We start from the raw sequence: 21141 nt of genomic DNA on the forward strand, positions 1-21141 counted from the left end.
CAGGCTTTTCTGACGAGGAGGAGAATGAGGTTTGGGTGCGAGAGAGAAAAAGAGGAGTCCAGGATGCCTCCTCCAGTGTTATTTTGGCCTTGGGTCATGAAATGGGGAAATGAAATTATTTTGAAAAAAATCTCATGGGTGAGATTGCCCAGTGGAAATCTGTGATGAATGCACAGAAGGAGAGGACCAGGTACATTAGTTCTGGGGGCTTCCATAGCAAAGTGTCACAAACAGCATAAAGCAACAAGAATTTATTCTCTCACAATTCCAGAGGCTGGAAGTCTGAAATCAAAGTGCTTTTAGGTCTGAGCTCCCTCTTAAGCTACTAGTAGAGGATCTTCCCTTGCCTCTTCCAGCTGCCAGTCCTCAGGCATCCCAGGATGGGTGTTCCTGGCTTGTAGTGGCATCTCTCCAGTCTCTGCCTCTGTGGTCACAGGCGGTCTCCCTCCTACATCATCTCTCATCTCAGTGTGTCTGTCTCTGTAACCAGAATTCCCCTTCTTCCAAAGACACCAGCCATCAGGTTTAGGCCCTCATCTTCATCTGCTAATTTCATCTGCAACAACTCTGTTCCCAAATAATATCACCTTCCGAGGTTCCAGGGATAAGAGATTGAACCTATGTTTTTGGAGGATATAATCCAACCCATAACACCATGGTTTTCTATATCCAACAAACCTGCCTCAATCTGGAGATCTGGAACACTTTCCTGAGGATGGGCTACAAGGTTTGAAGCAGGATTAAAAGTTAAGAGTTTATCAGACAAAGAGTTGACAGAGGGGACAGGAGAGAATTCCCAGTTGAAGGGAACAGTGTGTGCAAAGGCCCCATGGTGGAGGGAACATGTTATATTTGAAGGACTAAAGCAAAGCCAGTGTGAGTGGACCTGTGCTGTGCTTATGGAGCAATATCATGGCCAATAAACCTAAGAAAGTGCTCTTTATTGTTAGTCATTAAGTAAATACAGATTAAAATCGCAATGATATGTAGGCACCAGAATGGCTTAAAAAAAAAAAAAAAAAGAACAATATTAAGTGTGGGCAAAGATACAGAGCAATAGAAAATTTTATATAGTGCTGGGATCATGAAATAGCACAACCTTTGGAACCTGTTTGGCAGTATCTACTGAACTCAACATTCTTGTACCTGTTAATCTAACAAATTCTTTCTTACGCCTAAAAGAAATGCATTCATATATGTACAAAAAACATGTACAGATAGGTTCATAGCATTGTTATTCATGATACTCCCAATATGGTAGTAATCCCCATGTCCATCAGACAGTATGATGGATAAGTCATTTGTATATGTGTACAGTGGAATACTATACAGCAGTGAAAAGGAATAAGTTACTGCTACCTGTAATAATATGGATGAATCTCACAGATACCACAGTGAGCAAAAGGAGCCAGGCACAAAAGAGTTGTCACAGAAAGTTCCATTTATAGAAAAAAGAAAACAGGAAAATCAGTCCAGGCAGATGGATGTCAGAACAATGGTTATGTTAGGGGAAAGATAATGCCTGGGTGGGGCCACCGGTGGGAACTTTGGGGATGCTGGTCATGTTCTACATTTAGATCTGGGTGTGGGTACCTGGATGAGTGCACTTTGTAAAATTAAAAAAAAATTTTTATTTATTTGGCTGCACAAGAGTAGGGCCTTTGATCTTCACTGTGGCATGCAGGATCTTTTGTTTTGGCTTGTGGATTCTTAGTTGTATCAGGGAACTCCCTGATAGATTTTGTTTCAATCATTTTTCATTTCAAACTTGAGATATTTATTGTTTTCCTTAGTTAGTGCAAGACATTTTTAAAAAATGGATTTTGGGTTTAAAAATGGATTTAAAAGCAATAAGTATTTCATTTTAATCAACTTTATTGATTATTACCCCTTCATGGATCACAGACTTGTTGTGGCGAAGAGGTTTGCATAATTCACTGAAGATATGAGCCATGACATCCAGGGCCACTCAAGACAGACAGGTCATAGAGAGGAGTTCTGACAAAATGTGGTCTGCTGAAGGAGGGGATGGCAAACCACTCCATGTTCTTGCCTTAAGAACCCCGTGAACATTATGAAAAGGCAAAAACACATGACACCTGAAGATGAGCTCGTATATGTGAACCGAGAACTTCCAGGAGTACAAGCTGGGTTTGGAAAAGGCAGAGGACTAGAAATCAGACTGCCAACATTCTTTGGACCATAGAGAAAGCAAGGGAATTCCAGAAAAACATTTGCTTCTGCTTCATTGACTATGCGAAAGCCTTTGACTGTGTGGATCAAAAAACTGTTGAACATTCTTAAAGAGATGGGAATACCAGACCACCTTACCTGTCTTCTGAGAAGCCTGTATGTGGGTCAAGCAGCCACAGTTAGAACCTTATGTGGAACAATGGACTGGTGCAAAATTGGAAAAGGAGTACGAGGCTGTATATTGTCACCCTGCTTATTTAACTTCTATGCAGAGTACATCATGTAAAATGCTGGGCTGGATGAATCACAAGCTGGAATCAAGATTGTCAGGAGAAATATCAACAACTTCAGATATGCAGATGATACCATTCTAGTGGCAGAAATCGAAGAGGAACTAAAGAGCCTCTTGAAGAAGATGAAAGAAGAGAGTGAAAAAGTTGGCTTAAAACTCAACATTAAAAAAACTAAGATCGTGGCATCCAGTCCCATCACTTCATGGCAAATGGAAGGGGAAAAATTGGAAGAAGAGACAGATTTTATTTTCTTGGGCTCCAAAATCACTGCTGAGGGTGACTGCAGCCATGAAATTAAAAGATGCTTACTTCTTGGAAGGAAAGCTATGCTAAACCTAGATCAGTTCAGTTCAGTTGCTCAGTCTTGTCCAACTCTTTGTGACCCCATGAATCGCAGCACGCCAGGCCTCCCTGCCCATCACCAACTCCCGGAGTTTACCCAAACTCATGTCCATCGAGTCAGTGATGCCATCCAGCCATCTCATTCTCTGTCATCCCCTTCTCCTCCTACCCCCAATCCCTCCCAGCATCAGGGTCTTTTCCAATGAGTCAACTCTTCACATGAGGCGGCCAAAGTACTAAACCTAAAAAGCAGAGACATTTCTTTGCCAACAAAGGTCCATATAGTCAAAGCTATGGTTTTTCCATTAGTCATGTACATATGTGAGAGTTGGACCATAAAGAAGGCTTATCGCCGAAGAATTGATGCTTTCAAATTGTAGTGATGGAGAAGACTCTTCAGAATCCCTTGGACTGCAAGGAGATCAAACTAGTCAATCCTAAAGGAAATCAACCCTGAATACTCATTGGAAGGACTGATGCTGAAGCTGAAGCTCCAGTACTTTGGCTACCTGATGCAAAGAGCTGACTCACTGGAAAAGACTCTGATGCTGGGAAAGATTGAAGGCAAAAGGAGACGGAGGCAGCAGAGGATGAGATGGTTAGATAGCGTCACCCACTCAATGGACATGAATTTGAGCAAACTGGGAGATAATGAAGGACCGGGAAGCCTGGTGTACTGCAGTCCATGGGGTTGCAAAGAGTCAGACACGACTTAGTGGCTGAACAACAACAACACTGATGATTAAGGTCTGAAGCGGCAGGAAGCTCTGCTTATTTGCGAAAGGATCAGCTGACTGGCACCCAGGCAGTGTTATGTGTCTATCAAAAGTTTATCACAGAGGTTTACCAAAGGTGGATATTCAGAGAGCATTATGGCCTCTTTTGGGAGAATAGTTACTTACCTATATTAATCAGATATCACAGCTAACATTTTTAGGTAATCGCTGCCTCCAAAAGGGGAACTTGTTGGTAACTATAAAGTTTCAGCCTCTGTTTCTAAGAATCTTTTTTTTAAAGATTTTAAAAGAACTATTACTTTATTCTGTTTCAGTCCAAATAGCCCTGGGTTATGTTTACAAAGTGGCAGCTGGGTCAATTATCTGGGAATTGCTGAATTGCTAAATTGTTACACTCACTTGGATATAACTTTTTAATTTGCTTCCAGATGTTTCTGTACTAAGGCAGCCCATGATCATGAAGTATGTACAGTGCAGATTAATGGTTTCATGACAGCAGAGTGATTTTGAGATTCACAGTTTTCTATATATGCCATAAAGCAAATTGCATAGTACCTAGCACATAGTAGGTGCTCATGTAGACACCTAGAAAATTAAAGAATAGTTTAAAAAATAGGTTGTATATCATATTTGTGCATTTGTCCATATTCGTCTTCGAAATTAAAAGATGCTTGCTCCTTGGAAGAAAAGCTATGACCCACCTAGACAGCATATTAAAAAGCAGAGACATTACTTTGCCAACAAAGGTCCATCTAGTCAAAGTTATGGTTTTTCCAGTAGTCATGTATGGATTTGAGAGCTGGACTGTAAAGAAAGCTGAGTGCTGAAGAGTTAATGCTTTTGAACTGTGGTATTGGAGAAGACTCTTGAGAGTCCCTTGGACTGAAAGGAGATCAAAGCAATCAATCCTAAAGGAAACCAGTCCTGAATATTCATTGGAAGGACTGATGCTGAAGCTGAAACTCCAAAACTTTGGCCCCCTGATATGAGGAACTGACTCATTTGAAAAGACTCTGATGCTGGGAAAGATTGAAGGCGGGAGAAGAAGGGGATGTCTGAGGATGAGATGGTTGGATGGCATCACCGACTCGATGGACATGAATTTGAGCAAGCTTTGAGAGTTGGTGATAGACAGGGAAGCCTGGCGTGCTACAGTCCATGGGGTCGCAAAGAGTCGGACACTACTGAGCTGAACTGTATTTGTGCATCTATCTATCTATATTTGTGCATCTCCTTTCCTTTCCTTTTATTTTAGTCAGTTTTATAAGCAAGTAGTTAAAGAAATCAAAACATTAAAGGATTATATCAGATAAACAATAGAATGGTTGTTGCCAGGGGTTGAGCAGGAGAGGAAATGGGGAGATGTAGGTTAAACAGTATATACTTTGAGTTATAAGAAGAGTAAGTTCAAAGGATCTAATATATAGCATGGTGATTATAGTTAATAATAACGATAATACAGTATTGTGTAATACTTGAAAGTTGTTGAGGAATATATCTTAAGCATTCTCACCACACACACAAACAAAAGAGCTAACACTTGAGGTGATGGCTGTATTAATTATCTTGATCTTGGTAATCCTTCTGTAATGTATATGCCTATCAAATCATCAAGTTGTACATATGTATAATTATATCTGTCGATTAGTCCTAATAAAGTTGGAAAAGACAAAAATAAAAACAAAGCGATGGTCCCTGTAGAGGCATTCCGCATTCCACCCTACTCCCTGACCCCCATCAAATGCTGTGAACGGGGCAACTACTTCCAGACTTTTTCACTTGTTTCTTTGGGAATTTCAATCTTAATTTCTAAATAATGTGCATGTATTGATATATACTGATTTATAATTTTTGGACTTTATCATTTGAATCTTTATTATGGAAGATGATGATTTCAGCTCATTTCTAATCATCCCTATTTAATCTTTCCAACAAAATTGTATCTCAACTTTTGGACAAAAACCTACATTGGAGGTTTTCATTGTTATGACTATAAATACTGCTTACTACTGAGCCAAGAATTATTGTAGTTTTAAGTCAAGAATTAATTCCCATTATATAACTTCTTGACGACTTTTTGTTTTCCTGGAAATGCTCATGTTTTAAAAAACCATCCCACACCCGGCAATAGTCTGGGTCTGTAAAACAGCCTTCAGTGTAACTTTCTGTTAGGTCAGATCTGCTCAGCCATTTTGAGTGTGACTTTTGCTTTTTGTGTTTCTGTAGACATCCTTTCAGGAGCCCTTTGACCTGCTGTGTTTCTGGATCTTCTGCATCACTTGTATCTTGGGATTTCTTCACCATCATCCTGTTTTGGAACCTTTGATTTCTCAATCTGACTTCCTCTTTTTGGTGTTCTGCTTCATTTATGTGGAGCATATCCTCTAGTAGCTTCATGGAAATGGTACGAGAGAAATTTTGGGGGGATCTGTGAATCTGAACACCGTTTTTTTGTGATCAATAGTCTATGTATAAAATTCCAAGTTGGAAAATCTTTGCTTTCAGAATTTTGGAGTCATCTCTTCATTCTTTTAGCTTCAGATGTTGTTATTGAGAATTCTGGTACTCTTCTTAATCTTTTATTTTGTTTTATTTTTTAAAATTAATTGTTCTTGGAGTACAGTTGATTTACAATGTTGTGTTAGCTTCTACTGTACATCAAAGTGAATCAGTTATACATATACATATATCCAGTCTTTTTTTTTAGATTCATAAAGGTCATTACAGAGTATTGAGTAGAGTTCCTTGCGCTGTACAGTAGGTTCTTGTTAGTTACCAGTTTTATGTATATTATAGTAGTGTATACAGTGTATATATATCAGTCCCAATCTCCCAATTTTCCCTTCCCCTCTCTGTTTTATTGTTTCCTCTTTGAAAACTTTTAGAATCTTCTCTTTATTTCTGATATTTTAAAGCTCACAATGATATCCTTTGGTGTGGTTCTTATTTGATTCATTGTCCCATATTCTTAGTTCTTTGGAGACTTAAGCCATAGCGATTTGGGACATTTTCGTTTAATAGTTTTTTGCAATTTCTTCCTCTGGAAAAAAAAATCTCTGACTTTACACTCTGCCCTTCTTCTTTTTCTGGTATGGTTATTGTTACTGGAATTTTCACATTCCAAGAGTTCTTTCTTGTGTACTACTATTTCCTCCCTAAGACTATCCTATTTTTGATTCATGCAAACAAGATCTTCTCTTTCAAGGGATCATAATTATAGTGTCTTTGAGGTTTTTTCCTGTTCTCCAGTATATCTTTAGCTTATTTATTTTTTGTTTGTTCTACACTTGGCTGCATTGTGTTCTAGAATCGCATGGAGAAAGAGAGGTGGGTCATCTCACGCTTCACTATGCTGATGATTTCCACTGAATTCCCTGTGCTTGTCTATCATATCTTCCCTCCTCTGTGTCCAGGGTTTTCAAATCTAGTCTCTCTGGTTGCCTTTTTTAAGAGAAAAAAAAATCAAGTTTTTGCAGAAGAGAAGACTGTACACATGGACATCACCAGATGGTCAATACAGAAATCAGATTGATTATATTCTTCGCAGCCAAAGATGGAGAAGCTCTATACAGTCAGCAAAAACAAGACCGGGAGCTGACTGTGGCTCAAATCATGAACTCCTTCTTGCCAAATCAGACTTAAATTGAAGAAATTGAAGGAGGAAAGTGAAAAAGTTGGCTTAAAACTCAGCATTCAGAAAGCTGAGATCATGGCATCAGGTCTCAATCACTTCATGGCAAATAGATGGGGAAACAATGGCAACAGCGAGAGACTTTATTGCTCCAAAATCAGTGCAGATGGTGACTGCAGCCATGAAATTAAAAGACACTTGCTCCTTGGAAGAAAAGCTATGACCAACCTAAACAGCATATTAAAAAGTAGAGACATTACTTTGCCAACAAAGGTCCATCTAGTCAAAGCTATAGTTTTTCCAGTAGTCATGTATGGATGTGAGAGTTGGACTATAAAGAAAGCTGAGTGCCGAAGAATTGGTGCTTTTGAACTGTGGTATTGGAGAAGACTCTTGAGAGTCCCAGGGACTGCAGGGAGATCCAACCAGTCCATCCTAAAGGAGATCAGTCCTGGGTGTTCGTTGGAAGGACTGATGTTGAAGCTGAAACTCCAATACTTTGGCCACTTGATGTGAAGAACTGACTCAATGGAAGAGACCCTGATGCTGGGAAAGATTGAAGGTGGGAGGAGAAGGGGAGAACAGGGGATGAGATCCCCTGATGGTTGTATGGCATCACCAACACAATGGACATGAGTTTGAGTAAACTGCGGGAGTTGGTGATGGACAGGGAGGCCTGGCGTGCTGCAGTCCATGGGGTCGCAAAGAGCTGGACATGACTGAGCAACTGAACTGAGCTGAAGGCTGGGGTGGTGGGGCAGATGTGAGAATCTAATTTTTTTTGATTTACATTTTGAATCAATTCCCCGTTTTTAGTCCTCTCTCACTCTCACCTTTCAAGATATCTAAGAATCCAGTTTTTGAGCTTTCTTAAATTCTGTGTGGCTTACTTCCCATTGGTGTGTCCCTTGGAAGTTAGCACTTTCTTCTCTTACTGAGTTATTCAAGAGCCCTTCATCTCATTTCTATCTTCATATATTGTGATCTGAGTTTTATAAACATCTCCTAGTTCTATCAGTGGTCAAAGTTGTGTTTCTTTATCTTGTTTTCTTTGTTTAGGGGAACTTGTGAGAGAAGAACCTGGAGAAACCAACGTATTTACTCCATCATTTTGAAACAGACAATTCCCATTTGATTGATCTTAAATGGAGAGTGTCAGGTTTTCTCTTTGTTATGGAATTAATAATTCCCCCTTTTATCTTAAGCAAAATCTTTCATCAATTAGATGTCTTGATAGGGATTTTTAAGGGAAAAAATGATGCATATAAAAATTGCCTTGAGAAAATTACATTAATTCCTAATTTATTTGGTACTCTAGAATAAACAGTCATTCTATGTAAGTGGTATTTTGAAGACTAGCTTCCTTAAAGTTTAAGGAATCAAACCTTCCACTTCAACAATTTCTGACTTAAATTTCTCCAAAATTGATGAAGTACTTCTCTTCATTATTAAACAAAAAGGGATGAATGTTTCTTGGTTTCTCAGACATGTTACTGATATCATTTTTGGCCCTCTGGTGTAATTTGGTGACATCTCTGAGACTGGTACCTCCTCTTGCATTGAATTCTCCTGGACTCTTGCTTTATCAATTTATAATTGATTTTGCAGAGGTGACTGTCATGTCCCAAAGGGTCAGCTTCGTGCAGGGCTCTTCAATCCCCTGACACCTTATTACACTTAATTGACTGTCTGGTGTGCTTAGGAAGAGCTGAGATTGGCAGCAGAAGCAGGATATCCAGGCTAGCAAAACCAGGAACAGGAAATCAAATGTCAGCTCTCAGACAGCAGGCTTTGGTTGAATGGCATGAGGACAGCTGCTCCAAGCTTTCATGATCTTGGAGGGGTAAACATCTCGAGCTGTATGGCAGCTCTTTCTTGTGTGCTTAGCCCAGGAGCTGGCATGCTTAAGCTCTGCACGATCCACGTCTGGGGCTGGGCAGCTCTTTGTGGCCGGGCTGTCCCACGGCTTGTAGAATGTTTCCCAGCATTCCTGGCCTCTGTCTGTCGTTGCCAGTTGCACACGCTGCCCCCCGTTGTCACAGCCAAACACGGCTGCAAGCATTGCCGGATATCCCGTGGGGGAGGCAACGTGGCCTCCTGCTGAGAACTGTAGACAGTGGACCTCCTCTGTTTTCAGATTTTATGATTCTTTCCTGGATATTTGATGTTGTAAACACCATGACACCAGTTGACTGGAGTAGTGTTGCAATTCCCTAGACTTTTCCAAATGTGAACTAATTCTTAAAACATCCATATTTTCACAATTTACCAAATATTCATTGTTTTAGATGTACTGATTTGTTGTTGTTTAGTCACTAAATTGTGTCTGACTCTTCGAGACCCCATGGACTGTAGCCCGTGCCAGGCAGTCTGCTCTGTTGGTGGAATTATCTTGGCAAGAAGACTGGAGCGGGTCGCCATTTCCTTCTCCATGAGATCTTCCCGACCCAGGGATCGAACCGTGTCTCCTGCTTGGCAGGTGGATTCTTTACCCCTGAGCCAGCAGGGAAGCCCAGATGTACTGATAACTAGTGTTAGCTGAGTGTTCAGTTCTTTTGGCATTCATGTTAACCAAGTGCCAGCCCCTGTTGAAAGCACAGTTAGCATCCTAAGGGAGAAATGAGCATTGCTCTCACTTGAGCAGATGGGGAAACCGAGGCACAGAGCAATTTAGGCAAATTGCCTGAACTTGTACCGTATGAAGGTTGCAGACCTGAGATTCACACCCAGCTAGGGCTTCAGAGCACAAGCTCTTAATCAGCCCGCTGTGCAGTGGTTGATTGTGAGATGCTAACACCAGAAGACGCCGTGAGGGGACTTTAGTCCATCTGCCTGTTCTGAGTTCTGGGAAGGCAGGTCTGACCCCATGTTGTCTACCTTTGTATTCCTCCTGCTTGGACCACAACTTGGCAAATAGCAGAGGCAAGGTGAAGGTTAATTTCAATAAATAAATGAAACTGTTCTAAGCACCAGTCTCAAACTCAGTGTATATTATGGTTTCTTGAAAGAAGATGAATTGTGATACTGTAAGTCATTAATGGGTTGCAGGTCTCTTCCTTTGGGGGGATAAGTGCCATAGATGAAGAAAGGGAACAATTGTGTAATTATAGCCTTCAGACAGGGTTGGTGATCTCCCTGATGACCGGCAGTCCTGGGAAATGAGACATTATATTTAAAAGTCGGCATTGCTTTAACAAAACTCACTGAAGCACAGGTAGAACAAGTCATGCACACTTGCAAAATTGAGCTTTTCTTTGGTGGCTCTGGAAGGCAAAATCTTGCAGCACCTCTAGGTCCTTATTATAGACACCCTGTGTGCCTTCAGACACAGAGGTGCTGGTTAACTGAGAGCGTGGGTTTCTGGAGAATGTTGACTAACAGCCATTTTATTCACCTTCATTTGAGATGGGTGCGCTTTTAAAAGAGCATCTGGTGCTCAGTTGCTCACTGGTGTCTGACTCTCTTTGACCCCATGGATATAGCCTGCCAGGCTCCTCTGTTCATGGAATTTCCCAGGCGAGAGTAGATGACCATGGTACATTAGTGTTCCAACATTTGCTCTCAGAGCTCGTTCAGGATTGTTCCAGGAGTGGACTGGGAATGCATACTCTGTGTTGGTCCTGATACAAGGTTTATGTTATCCAGTGCAGTGCTGGATGAGTTCTGTCAATAGGACCCCTTGCCAAGCTGTTCCTCTGCTATTGCTGGGGTCTGAGTTCCACATCACTGTTGGCCATTAAAATAAGGCTGACAGAATTTGAGTTGAAAAGTGCTCAGAGGTAGGGAAGATGGACTGGCCTGTCATTTTCATCTCTTGAGTATCATTCAGACTTTTTCTCATATGATTATGTACTTGTGAAATAGGCATCGGAAAATGAGATTAATGCAGAAAGGGTCTTAGTAAATTAGGAAGTTTCCCCTGACTCCTTTGTCTTTTTTTTTTAAACACCAGGGAGTTGTCTCTTCAAATGGGGATAACATAGGGAAAATTCTAGAACAGAAATTCATCCACATTGTAAATTCAGATCAGGAGAATCCCTGGTGGCAAAAGCAACTGATACTCAGACCCATCAAATGGCTTAAATGCTAATAAGTAAATTTCACTAGATAAACCTAACCTTTAACATCCGGTTCAAATATCTCCTCTGCCTGGGGGCTTTCTGTCCATCATCTCCCCCAGCTCAAGTTAACTGTGCTGTCCTTGAACACTCCCAAAGCAGTTTGTTCCTATTCCTGAAATAACACCTGCCCTATTGTGTTCTCACTTATCTATTTTCATGTCTTTCTTCCTGCCTGGATCTTGAGGTTCCAGGAGGGAACGATTCACCTTTGTGCTCCCAGCACCTGGCGTGTGTGGGCTGGTACGTAGGAGACGCTCTGTGTCTATTGGATGAATGAGTAACAGGAGAACTCATTAAATTTCATTTTTCACACTGGGCAAGAGGAGGACTTATCATATTGAAATATTTCCAACTTGTTAATAACAAGCAGCTCATCTTTATGATTTGGAATTAAGAGTTCAGAGCACAGTGACTTTTTTCTTTATCTACTTCCTCATTCTCTTCTATCCCTCCCACCTACCTTCCTAGAAATGTCACAAAAAAAACTTGTCTACATTTTCTTTGAGTATATTCTGGGTCTTTCTGAAGAATGCCCTCCCTTTTTTTTAAAAAGTATCTGTGTGTGTGTTCAGTCACTCAGTCGTGTCTGACTCTTTATGACTCGATGTCTATCTGTTTACGACTGTAGCCTGCCAGGCTCTTCTGTCCTTGAGATTCCTCCTGGCAAGAACACTGGAGTGGGTTGCCATGTCCCTCTCCATTTTTTAAGTGTATTGATTGACAATGTTGTGTTAGTTTCAGGTGTACAGCAAAGTGATTCAGCTCCATCTTTTCAGATATAGCCTTTTCAGATTCTTTTCCCTTGTAGATTATTGCGAGGTACTGGGCATCGTCCCCTGTGCTACACAGTAGGGCCGCGTTGGTTGTCTGTTTTATATGTAGTGTTGAAGAACACCCCTCTCTTTCTTTTCAGGCGGGCATTAATGAAAATGATTTTTATGATGGGGCATGGTGCGCGGGGAGGAATGACCTCCACCAGTGGATTGAAGTGGACGCCAGACGACTGACCAAGTTCACGGGTGTCATCACGCAAGGGAGGAACTCACTCTGGCTGTAAGTGTGGCTGGACCCGTGCTTAGGCTCTGGGCCGTGGGTCTGAAGTTCTAGGGTTCAGACAGAGTCAGGGAAGTCGCAGAGAAGAATCTGGTGACCGGCAATAGAAGGGAAGAAGGTTACAGGGAAGATGGGAGGCTGGCCTTGCTGTAGACACCTTGGGAAGCTGCATCTTTTGGTCAACATCTTCCCCAGCACAGGAGCAGAGAGAGGGATCCGCAGGTTAGACTGAAGAGGCAAAGGTACTCTTTGGCAAGTAGCTGCCTTCCTGGATGTGGGGTGAGTCACTGGTGCCCTGACAGGTGGGCTGAGCAGATGTTCAGTGAGCAACCGGTAGCTGCCTCCACCCACTGTCCTGTGGTGGAAGGAATGAATCTTCTCGATCCTGGGAAGAAAGAGGAAGCACAGGCAAGTTCCCGAATAAAGAACTTCTAGAGGAGGAGGAGAATTGAAGGATGAACCGGTGAGAATAAGATGGAATCCCATTGCTCAGAACGGAGCTTGAGATCAGGGCTGGGTCAGTAAGAATGGTAATCCCCAGAGAGGTGGGCTGTAGTCCCTTACAATGCTTCGTCTCATGGTGCTGTGCTGTGGTCGATCACTTCAGTCATGTCTGACTCTTTGTGGCCCACCAAGCTCCTCTGTCTGTGGGACTTTCCCAGCAAGAATACTGGAGTGGTTGCCATGCCCTCGTCCAGGGATCTTCCCAACCCAGGGATCAAACCTGCATCTTCTGTGTCTCCTGCATCACAGGCAGATTCTTTACCACTGAGCCACTGGGGAAGCCCAGTCTCATGGTGGATATATACAACGGGATATTATTCAGCTTTAAAAAGGAAGGGGCTTCTGACGCACACTAGAATATGCATGAACTTTGAGGACATTATGCTCAAGGCAATAAGCCAGACACAGAAGGACAAATACTGCATGATGCCACTTCCTTGAGGTTCCTAGAGCAGGTCAAGTCATAGAGACAGAAAGGAGAGGAAACAGTGGCTGCCAGGGTCTGGAGGGGAGGGGAATGGCGTTATTACCTAATGGGTACAGAGTTGAGTTGAGGGTGATGAAAAGTTCTGGAGATGGATGGTGGTGAGGGTGTCACAGAATTTCACACTTCCAAATGGTTAAAGTGATGCATTTTGTATTATGTATATTCTGCTACAGTAAACAAAAAAATTCTAGACCCTTCAACTTCATCCCAGGGCTGTTGGTAGAGACAGAGGCAGGACAGTATCTGTGAGGTTGTTCTGTGGCTCAAGTTGTGTCCAGAGCAAACGTGTGGAGACTGGGGGCTGGGCGAGAGTCAGGAGGGGCTGCAGGACCCTGGGCGTTTTCTGAATTTAAATGAGAAATTTTCAGTTCCTCTAGCATCTGTCTCTATACTGAGAAGCCAGGAGCACAAACACCCCACACTTAGACATCGGGAAACTGTGCACCTAGTTAGCCAAGCATCGTTCTGCCCTGGCGCCCTCTGCCTGCTCAGTCTGCACACTCAAATCCCATGTCTTGACCCCTTTCGGTTTTACTGACTACTGGTTGGCAACCAGGCTTCCCTGATGGCTCAGCGGGTAAAAAATCCATCTGCAATGCAGGAGACACAGGAGACGTGAGTTCAATCCCTGGGTCAGGAAGATCCCCTGGAGGAGGAAATGGCAACCCACTCTAGTATTCTTGCCTGAAAAATCCCATGGACAGGATCACAAAGAGTCAGACAGGACTCAACAGATAAACCGACAGCCATATAAAATCTATCATTGGTTGATTAGATTAATTTTAACTCCTAGAAAGGTCAACATTCAAAAGTAAACCAGGATAAGAGAAGGGAACCTGGCATTTAAATGCTTCTCATTGTCACTGTAAACGGGACTTTCTTATTAGATGACAGTTGTCAGGCAATGACTCATCCTGTTTTTGTCTGAATCTTTTTTTTATTGTAAAGACAAGACTGTAACCACTAACAACGTCTAGAAACATTACTGGTGATTCCAGTGTCCTTAGGCAAACAGAATTTTTCTACATGTTTGTAATCATATTACCTATGCGATTATTATTTTTAATTTAAAATGTATCTATAACATTTTCATGCTGTGACTCAGATTTCACAGTGATCATTGTTAATAGCCTATAATTTACTCAGCTTTGCCTCACTCACCATCTCAATTTTCTGCTATCACACATCAATTTTCAGGAGAGCATTTACATACTTTTTTTCTTCCTTTGAATTACTTCCTTCAAATAAATTTCCAGGGCAGGGATAATTTGTGCATTTTGATGATGTTGGGTTATGTATTTGTGCTACTTTGCGTATCAGATTTTATCCACTTTACCTTCCAGTAACACTTCTGTGTGTGTTCATTTGTGCTGATGTTTGCTCTGTGGTGTGTGTTTTGCTCAATCAGTGGCTTATTACCATAACTACTGTTTTCACTGTGTAGATTCTTAAAAGGCAAGGAATTTAGAAGAAGCAAAGTCAAGTTGCTCAGGGAGAATAGAAACTCAGAAAGAAAGACTGATTTGAGATGATCCGTAGGGATGAGAGTAAGGGCTTTACCTTAATGCTTGGATATTAGGCTGTCTAATCACTATCATTAGAGATGCAGTAGTTGGTTTATTATTGGCTCAGAAAGAAAGAGCTGGGTAGGAGTGCCGCTCACATTCTATTTCAGCTGGAAACACAAGAGGGTTTGGAGTGAATAAGAAATTACAGTAGAACAATATCTTTCTTTGACTTGGCCCGGGACAGGAACATCTAGAGGGAGGGCAAGGGATAGAATTGCTTTTAAGAGTCAGTCTTTTAATGTCTAAATGTATTTCAAGTCAAGGACAATGAAAAGAAATCCAATGAGTTTCAGTTTATCTTACCTCCTGGAATAGGACTGTGCACTAAGGAGTGAGGAGGAAATGGTCAAGAGTACATTTTGGTACCTGAGCCCCTTCTCCCAGAGGCATGAGTAATGCTGGAAGCATTAGCTGTGTTCTATTATGAGCAGAAAACTTGCCAGAAACAGAAACCAGCAAATACCCATGGTAAAGAAGGCAGTAGTTATCTTTCTTTCCCTCTCCCAGGCTATCCTTGAGCTGTTCCCCTGTGGTCATCATATGACTTTTAATATTTTTGTTTATTGGTTTCCGTATTTCTCCCTACTAGTCTATGGACACAGTATAGGCAATGCTTTGATAGTCTGTGTCTCTGGGACCTGGCCTAGTACCAGGCATCTGGTAGATGCTCAATGAATGATTCTTAATGAACACTGTAAGGAAGTAACAAATTAGCAAAGAACCATTCACACCGAATACTGATGCGTTAATTAATTTATGAGTGAAAATGACTGAGGGCAGGCTTAAATTGTAAGGGGAGAGGGGAGGGGATGTGGAAAGTCTAGTTGAGGGGTGATGAGGGTTTTTAGAGATGAAAGCAGGGGAAACAGCGTGGCTTTGGGATTACATCACAGCTGACTCTTGCTGGTTATGAGATTTTGCTTCTTTGAACCTCAGTATGCTCTTCTTTAAAGTGGGTTAACTACTGTCTAGCTCATAAAGATGTGGTGAAAGTTAAATGCAATTATGTTAATGATGTTTCAAAATTACCCAGCACATAATAAGTGCTCAATAGATGGGACTTTCTTCCCTTTGCACCTCCTTGGGTTTATCTAGAACAGTGGTTTTCAAGCTTATTTTTAGTCACAGATCTTCCTTCTTATAAAGTCTTTTTTGGAAACATGTAGAAAACACAGACAGAACTTCCCCAGTGGTCCTCTGGTAAAGAATCTGCCTGCCAATGCAGGAATCCGGGTTCAGTCCCCGGTCCCGGAAGATCCCACGTGCCTCGGAGCAGCTAAGCCCATGGCCACAGCTACTGAAGCCTGAGCGCCCAAGAGCTGGTGCTCTGCAACGAGGTAAACCACCGCAGAGAGGAGCCTGCGCGCCTCACCTGGAGCACAGCCCCCACTCGGCGCAGCTAGAGAAAGCCCGGACGCAGCAACAGACACTCAGGGCAGCTATAAATAAATAAATAAACCAAAAAGAAAAAAATAAATACAGATAAGTAAACCAAAAACAAAGAAAAAATACAGAGAGGTGAAGCTGCTTCCTGTGCATCTGGCACGGGGGAGCGTTGCCTGCCGGGCCCTGCCTTCGCCCTCTCACAGGCGCATCCTTGGAGGATGTATCCATCCGAGGATCGCTGTGTAACAAGCATGCTACACAGGGAGCTTCTCTGTAGGTTACAATCCTGCCAGCTCCTCCAAGCGCCGATTGCTTCTTCCTGACTCCAGCCGGGTAACAGGCGGATGTGGATCCAGACCAAAACAAGCAATGGCAGAGTTGGAGTTAGAGTCTGATTTCTTCCAGTTAAACAGGAAGAACGTCCACTAATTCAGAGTGTTGCATTTGGTTGGTGATGTTTTAGAAATGGAAGGAGAATGGGGTGATGGCTCCTTCAGGTTGGCCAAACGGATGTTGTTATTTGTAAATAGCGCCTATCTGATTGTTAGAATGCACAAGCACTTTGGAGTATTAATCAGTTCAGTTCAGTTGCTCAGTCGTGTCCGACTCTTTGTGACCCCAGGGACTGTAGCACGCCAGGCATCCCTGTCCATCACCAACTCCTGGAACTTGGAGTATTAATATCAGAACTCTGTAATATTTTTCATTCATAAAACTTTTGTGGTTGGTATTTTAAAATGGTCATCCATCATCTTATTTGTTCCTGACCTCCTCTTTATGTGTTTGTGATTTCACTCATCTCTTTATTGAGCACTCTGATCTGAACACTCTGTACAAGAAGTGGCCTGCCTGCAGGGAGCTCTCAGCCTGGAAGAACCTGATATGTTGACAGATCCACTGGAATTGGCATAGTCCAGGCTGGTAGGATGGGAAGAGGGGCGCTGTTCTCAGACCTGTGATTCAGATGTGAAGGGCAACGCAGGGGATGGTGATGCTTAGCCATGATCTGGGACTAGCTCATAACCAAGTTGGTGAAAAACTATATGATTCTAGTTTTGATAATTTTCAAATAATTCATGCTATTTGAAAGTAATAAAACATAATTGTTTCCATGATACTGAATAACTTACATTTTTCACCAATATAAATGATTCTTTCCCATTGCATTGCAGTTTAGTGGAATGTTAGTATGCTATAAAAAGCCAATTTTTGTTTTGCTGATTTCAGAAAGTATATTAGATGTGTGAATGTCGCAGTTATAACCAATATGGTGACTGAAAAGTTAATTATTCTGCCTGAGGTGAATAGATGCGTCTAATGACTTGGGCGAAATACAGGCAATTTAAAACAACCAAATGGTTTAGACTTTACTTATTTCATAAACAGGACAATTCTCATCCTCTCTTGAGAGTCTGTAAATGTGTCCTTAAAGAGAAGCAGCCATTTGATTGATGGATTTGTAAGGTGAGGGCTGGGGAAGGTTTGTCTGGTTGGCTGAATTTTTTAAAAGCAGTTCCACTAATTAAGTAGGATGAATGGCTTATGGCTGAGAACCCAGAGATGGTAGGAAAGACAGCCGCAGCCCGAAGAAGCTGGCTTTCAGTCTGTTGGTGCAGAATTTTGGCTGATATTCTGAATGTGAGCGTCCCCTTCGAGAATTCTGAGGGTGGAGAAAATGAGCAGATGGGGTACCCAAGCCAGACGAAGACAAGGTCAAGGAAAGGCCTGTTGCCTGCTCTTTTCCTGGACACACCATGGTCCTGGGAAGGACAGGTGGCCGATGGAGCGGGTCCCCGAGGGGTGAGGGTGGTGGTGAGCAGTGGGGCTGATGGGGGTGCAGAGGCTCAGCTGGAAGGAGGGAGTCCACCTGTCCCGAGTACAGAGCTGGGGAGTCGGGAAGTAAGTGCTGAAGTGGGTTCAGAGCCTTCACACTGGAGGGTTTTCTATTCTTGATGAAGTAGGAGGCGGGTCCTCTGCAGACAGTGAGTGAGACAGATTCAGGGACTGGAGATGTAAGGACAGGGAGCTTCGCTGTCCCATTAGAGAAAGGGCTTGGCTGGCCTCCCAAGCTCAGGGAATTGTAATGGGCTCAGTGGTAAAGAGTCTGCCTGCACATGCAGGAAACTCAGGAGATGTGAGTTCGATCCCTGGGTCAGGAAGATCCCCTGGAGAAGAGAATGGCAACCCATTCCAATATTCTTGCCTGGGAAATCCCATGGACAGAGGAGCCTGGTGGGCTACAGCCCATAGGGTTGCAAAGAGTCGGACAAGACTGAGCATGCACGCATTCATGCATTTCCCCAGTGTTAGTCACTCAGTTGTAGCCCGCCAGGCTCCTCTGTCCATGGAATTCTCCAGACAAGAATACTGGAGTGGGTAGCCATTCCCTCTCCAGGAGATCTTCCCAGGGATCAAACCTGGGTCTCCTGCATGGCAGACAGAGTCTTTACCGTCTGAGCCATTAGGGGAGCCCACACGTATGCATTAGGTACCACTGATGCTTTCTCCACTTGAGGGTGGTGGAGTTGGTGGCAGTGCAACTGATACCCTGGGGCTAGGCCGTCGCAGGACCCGGGAGGACGAAGCGCGTTAGGAGTGAAGGGTTGTGAGGCTGAGATCCAGGGCTGGTCAGGAAGGAGTCCAAGCCAGAGGGCTGATTCCCTGGAAGTTAAGATCAAGTTCACAGAGCCCCTGGGGGAGATGAGGTTTCAGAAAAGACAGAAACTTGGAAGGGGAGGACACTGACCATCTGGGGACTCCACGGGGGCAGTCGAGGTGATGACTGGGGTCAGGGAGTGGGGCTGGAGAGGGGCAGACATTTGGGAATCTTGAGGTCGCAGGCTTGGCTGCTTAGGGCTGTTCGTGTTGGGAGAATCTCCAAGACGCGCTGGACCCTAGATCAGGAGGGGGGATGAAGAGGCAGCTGAGGAGGCAGCGGGGTCTGTGTGGGAAGGAAAATGAAGGTGAGGAGGGACAGAGGCCTGTGTAGAGGCCGCTGGAGGACGTTCATCCAGAGACCAGGGAGAGAGATGGAGCCTTCCCAAGAGCTGGCTTGGCCTGGGGCTCTGCCCAGGGGCTGGACCTCTGGTTTCCACAGTGAGAAGTATTCACCCGGCCCCTCCCTGTCTCTTCAACTTCATCTGGTTTTCCACTCCCGGAGGACTGAGCCTTGGCAGTCGGGCCGCAGCCCTGCAGCAGCGCGCCAGGGTGCAGAGGGAAGGGGCGCCGGGCTGGGCGGGGAGCGCGGAGCCCCTGGAGGCAGGGCTCATGGGGCCACCGCTGTGCTTTGTGAATCACGTGCTCATCTTTTCGCGGAGGGTTGGACACAACTTAGCACGGCACACGGCACGTCTTCTCGGGAGAGAGCCTGTGCATGTTTTCAGGACGTGTCCCTTTGTGTCTCCTCCCTCACTGGCAAAATGAAATGTTGGCGCCTGTGGGGGCTGGGAGACAGAAGTTTCCAAACTCCTCTCTAACCTCTTTGAAAACCATCCGTTTCTGAACTGCTGAGTTTGGCTAAAATGGAGGGGTTTCGATGACAACATCTCCAAGTTCAAGTAGAAGGCCAGGCATGCCATCGTATCTCCACTTGTGTTTTGTTCCCGCAATGCAGGGAGCGTTATTTCGAACCGAGTAAAGCTCTCTCTTGTGGCTCAATGGCTCATACTTGGTTTCCTGGGTGCCAGGTGACTAAGGAATCTGTTCAGAAGGTAAAATCTCTGAAAAGGAAACAGCACTGGAGATGAAGCTTCCACCATGGTTTATTCCAGGGTTCTTGTCCCCTGGCTGTCACTCCCCGGGAATCCCTCTAGGAGGTTTCTGGGAGCACTCACCTTTTTTCTCCTCTCTTCCTGGTGGCCAGGGTCCCCTTGAGTGAGCACCCTCCCCAGCTGGGCTCACATAATGCTCTCACAGGCCTGCACCTACAGGGCCTGTGCAGACTGACTCCCATTGCCCGTTTGACCTCCTTCCCTTTGCTCCTTCATTTCTAGCCCAGGAGCCTTGTCTTTGTTCTGCAGATAAGCCAGCATGCTCCTACCTCAGGGCCTTTGCCCCTGCTGTCCCCCCTGCCCGAAGGTACACCCTGCCATGCGCTGCCTCATTCCATCATTCAGAGCAGTTTGTCCTGATTCTCTCCTCTTCTGAGGCTGGCCAGCAACTCTGATCCCAAGCCTGGGTCTGCCCACCACAGGGGGGCTCTTTAATGAACAGACTGCCAGGAGAAAATAAGCCACACCCTGTGGGGACGCAGCTGTCGTATTCCTTTGGTGTCCCTGTCTCCGTGGCCACCTGGTGTAGTCGAGCAGATAAAAGTGCAGATTCTCCAGTGAGACTGGGATTCCAGGCTCCCAACTGCATGGCCTTGAGTGTGTTTCTGAGCCTTTCTGTGCTTCAGTTTCTTTATCTGTAAAATGGAAATGATAATAGTGCCTGGCACATAGGATCGCTGTGGGGATTAAATGAGTTAATGTGGGCTTCCCTCATAGTTCAGTTCATAAAGAATAAACCTACAATGCAGGAGACCCTGGTTGCATTCCTGGGTCGGGCTGATCTGCTGGAGAAACAGATAGGCTACCCACTCCAGTATTCTCTGGCTTCCCAGGTGGCTCAGCTGGTAAAGAATCCACCTGCAATGCAGGAGAACTGGGTTCGATCCCTGGGTTGGAAGGATCCCCTGGAGAAGGGAATGGCTACCCACTCCAGTATTCTGGCCTGGAGAAGTCCATGGACTGTATAGTCCATGGGGTTGCAAAGAGTCGGACACAACTGAGCGACTTTCACTTCACTTCAATGTGTATCAGGCTGTAAAGACCATCCTTGGCACA

At 43.9% G+C, this 21141-nt stretch overlaps 1 protein-coding gene across 2 annotated transcripts in view; it reads left to right on the top strand.

Annotated features, from left to right (window-relative positions):
* The window catches only part of CPXM2 (carboxypeptidase X, M14 family member 2), a 135881-nt gene that overhangs the window by 42486 nt on the left and 72254 nt on the right, over nt 1–21141 (top strand). For both annotated transcript variants that reach the window (XM_027528976.1, XM_027528975.1), the window contains one exon: nt 12231–12370. In XM_027528976.1, the coding sequence (XP_027384777.1) occupies nt 12231–12370 (140 nt within the window). The remainder of the gene's footprint in view (nt 1–12230; nt 12371–21141) is intronic.

The sequence above is a fragment of the Bos indicus x Bos taurus genome, chromosome 26, assembly GCF_003369695.1.
Source record: "Bos indicus x Bos taurus breed Angus x Brahman F1 hybrid chromosome 26, Bos_hybrid_MaternalHap_v2.0, whole genome shotgun sequence".
NCBI lineage: Eukaryota > Metazoa > Chordata > Mammalia > Artiodactyla > Bovidae > Bos > Bos indicus x Bos taurus.